At 55.9% G+C, this 2,984-nt stretch overlaps 1 protein-coding gene across 1 annotated transcript in view; it reads left to right on the forward strand.

Moving 5' to 3' along the window:
- The window catches only part of NDOR1 (NADPH dependent diflavin oxidoreductase 1), a 14,273-nt gene extending 12,866 nt beyond the window's left edge, over positions 1-1,407 (forward strand). Inside the window, exons 15-16 of the mRNA XM_009703052.1 lie at positions 946-952; positions 1,276-1,407. Coding sequence (XP_009701354.1) covers positions 946-952; positions 1,276-1,407 — 139 coding nt within the window. The remainder of the gene's footprint in view (positions 1-945; positions 953-1,275) is intronic.
- Positions 1,408-2,984: the final 1,577 nt, after the last annotated feature.

Genomic DNA, 2,984 nt, shown 5'->3' on the forward strand with positions numbered 1-2,984 from the left:
CCCCCCCCCCCCCTAAAAATAGTATTCACTGTTTCAGCCACACTAGGAGAAAGATGGGGAAAGTGAATCCTGGGCTCTGTGCCCCTGACCAGTGGCCCTGGGCCATGGAGCATGGTGTGTCTGCCTTCCTGGGCCCTTGCTGGCTGGGACCGGGTCTGGGGAGCCAGGGCTGTATCTTCTCTATGATTGTGCTCAGCTTATCTTGCCCAGGGGCAAAAAGGTTGAAAATGTCTCTCTTTTTATGCAAAAAATAGATATTTGACATGTTTTCCATCACAAACCCAGCTACGTTATCTTGTACTTGCATATCAATGCCTGACTCAGAAACAATACGACTCTTCCAAAAAAAGAAGACCTCCTTTCTGTGTATTTTGGGACATTAATCAGCTTCAAGTGCAAGTCAGAATTCTGCCTTGTTCTTGGGAAACAGCAAGGACGTTGCCAGATGCTCATGCCAGTTGGAGCAGCCTGGGAAATTTTTTATTAGATGTTTTTTTTGTCGCATAGTCAGTTCATCAAATGAAACTCTCTCCAGGAAAAAGTCTGAATTTCTTATTTCCCATAAGAAATAATTGTGCTTGGAAGCATTGAATTGTATTCAGATATTTTCTACAGAGGAGCTCATGTTTTCTTCACCATTTCTGTTATTTTGAGGTTTGAACTGGCTTTGGTTACAAATGTCACCATCAAAACAATAATTTCAGATTTCTTGAAAGGAGGCAGCGGATGGAAGTGGCCGCTCCTTTGCAGCAGTTGTCTTACCCAGCTCAGGATCAGACATGTTTTACACTGAATGTTTCCCAAGATGAAAGACAGTTTCCTGCCCTCCTGCTGATAAATTACGACTCGTGCATATTCCCCGTCTCCCTCTAATGAGGGTGATGGGAAATGGAGCAATATAGGGGCCAGAGTTAAGGCTACTGAGCTGTGATGCTCCTTTGCCAGGGACTGGGTACCGTGGCCACATCTTTGCCTGCAAATGCCAGTGCCGAAAAGCCCTGTGTGGATAACGGGACTGCTCTCTAGGGAGTGGTACGAGCTGGTTCTTGAAGGCTGTCATTTATTCAGTGCCAGGCAGCCTGTGCTGTGGAGTGAACAGGTTCCCACTGCCCTGGTGCAGCGGCAGCTTGTGCTGTGTGCTGGGGACGGTGAGTTTGGCCACAGGGACTGCTGCCCCACTGACGGACTGCCTTGCCAGAGCACTGGGGCTGCAGATATGCCCCCAGTTTTCCTGCTCACCCTCCATCGCACCGCTTACTGTCTCTTCCAAAGCAGATGCCAGCAGCGGTGGCCGAAGCCCTGCAGTCGGTGTTACAGCTGGAAGGTGGCCTGTCGCCCTCTGAAGCAGAGGAGCATTTAACAGCCCTGGAACGGTCCCAGCGCTTCCAGTCTGAAACCTGGTCGTAAGCCCGGCTCCCGGCCTCCCCCTTCCCCGCAAAATCTGCCTGAATAAAGGAGCCAGTAAAATGATCTGCCTCTGGCATCATCTTTGAGCTGAGATTATCCCAGCCAGGGCAGGGGCCTGGTGAAGGGGATGGATTTACCCAATCAGCCCTTCCCTGACGAAAGCAGGGCCACGGCGAGCAGGGGGAACCCCTCTCCTGGGAGTGTGGGTTTGGTGTGGGTAAAGCCTCGCTCCCTGTGCCCACACCCCACCGGAGCGGAGGGAATAAGTCTCTGTGGTGTGATATTGCTGGCTGGCTCCTGCGTGGGACCGAGCTGCCGTCCCATGTGCTCCCACTCCTGGGGTCCCTGTGCTGGGTGAGCAGCACCCATGGGTATTGCTAGAGCTACGGTGTTGGCAGCGGCCGTTGTTTGTGGGAGGACCTAGAGGAAGTGAGCTGTTGCATGGGAGTCTCTCCACCCTGGCATTAGTCAGTGGCAGAAGCGCTTGCTGCAGAAGGCTGCCTTGACAGACCTGTTCCCCCTGTCTCCCGTGGCTGAGGCCAGCGGGGATGGGTGCAGGAGGAAGCTTTGATCACTCTGTCTCTGCTGCCAGTTTATCTTCCAGAGCCTGCTTGATGCCAAGGTCTGAGCTCCCTGAGTGCCAGTTACCATTGAGTTATCCCATTCCCTGAGCGCCTGCTCTGTTGCACCCATCCTCCACCCCATCCTGGGAGCTGCTTCCAGCTGGGAGCAGGAGAGCCAGCAGCTTCCAGCCCTTTCCCTGGCAGCCTCAGGGCCGTGTGCCCTCCTGGCCCTGCCAGTGCCCTTAATGGGGCCAGTGCCACCACCTTTCTCCCCCAGCTGAGTGAACTCGATGCCACTGTGTAAATAGCAATTAGGGCCTAGGGCATGAATCAGCTGGGGACAGTCCCTGGAAGCAGGCTGGGACAGGAAGGGACAGGGGTACCACACCACACCTGTGACCCAGCCACCTTCCCACATGCCAAATCATGGGGTCCTGCATGGGCAAGCAGCGCCCCAGGGCATTGCTTGAGCTACGGCACTGCAGTGAGTGGAAACGGGGTGCTTTTTGGGTCTCCCCACCCTGTTGCTTTGCCACCACTGCCTTGCTGCGAGGAGCTGTTGCACTTGCAGACCCTGGCTGGGCTGAGTGTCCCCACGCCCCAGGGATGGCCAGGGGGCCAGCGCAGAGCTGCTGCGTGGCAGTCATCACAGTGGTGACACTGTCCCCTTGCATGGGGCACTGTCCAGGCTATGTTCTTCCTTCTAAGCCTTGCAAGATGCTTCTGGGGCATGGCAAGGCGAGGTGGCCCAGCTCAGGGACTGACCTGGGGGACAGGGATGAGCTGTGGAGGGGCTGGAGTGGGGCAGCGCAGGGCCCATGCTGCCATGCCCCACGGGCAGAGGTGTGGGGAGCGCTGGCTGTAGAGGTGGCTCCATTTTTGCTGGGCGAGGAGAAGCGGCGGCCGTGGGCCCAGCTCCTCCCCAGCTCCTGCGGGAGCTGATTGGCGCGGGCATGGCTGCCTGCCCTGGGCTGCCTGCATTTGAGCCGCTTCCAGAAGCTGACAAACCAGACT

Source organism: Cariama cristata, unplaced genomic scaffold, assembly GCF_000690535.1.
Source record: "Cariama cristata isolate BGI_N322 unplaced genomic scaffold, ASM69053v1 scaffold22496, whole genome shotgun sequence".
NCBI classification, from domain to species: Eukaryota; Metazoa; Chordata; class Aves; order Cariamiformes; family Cariamidae; genus Cariama; species Cariama cristata.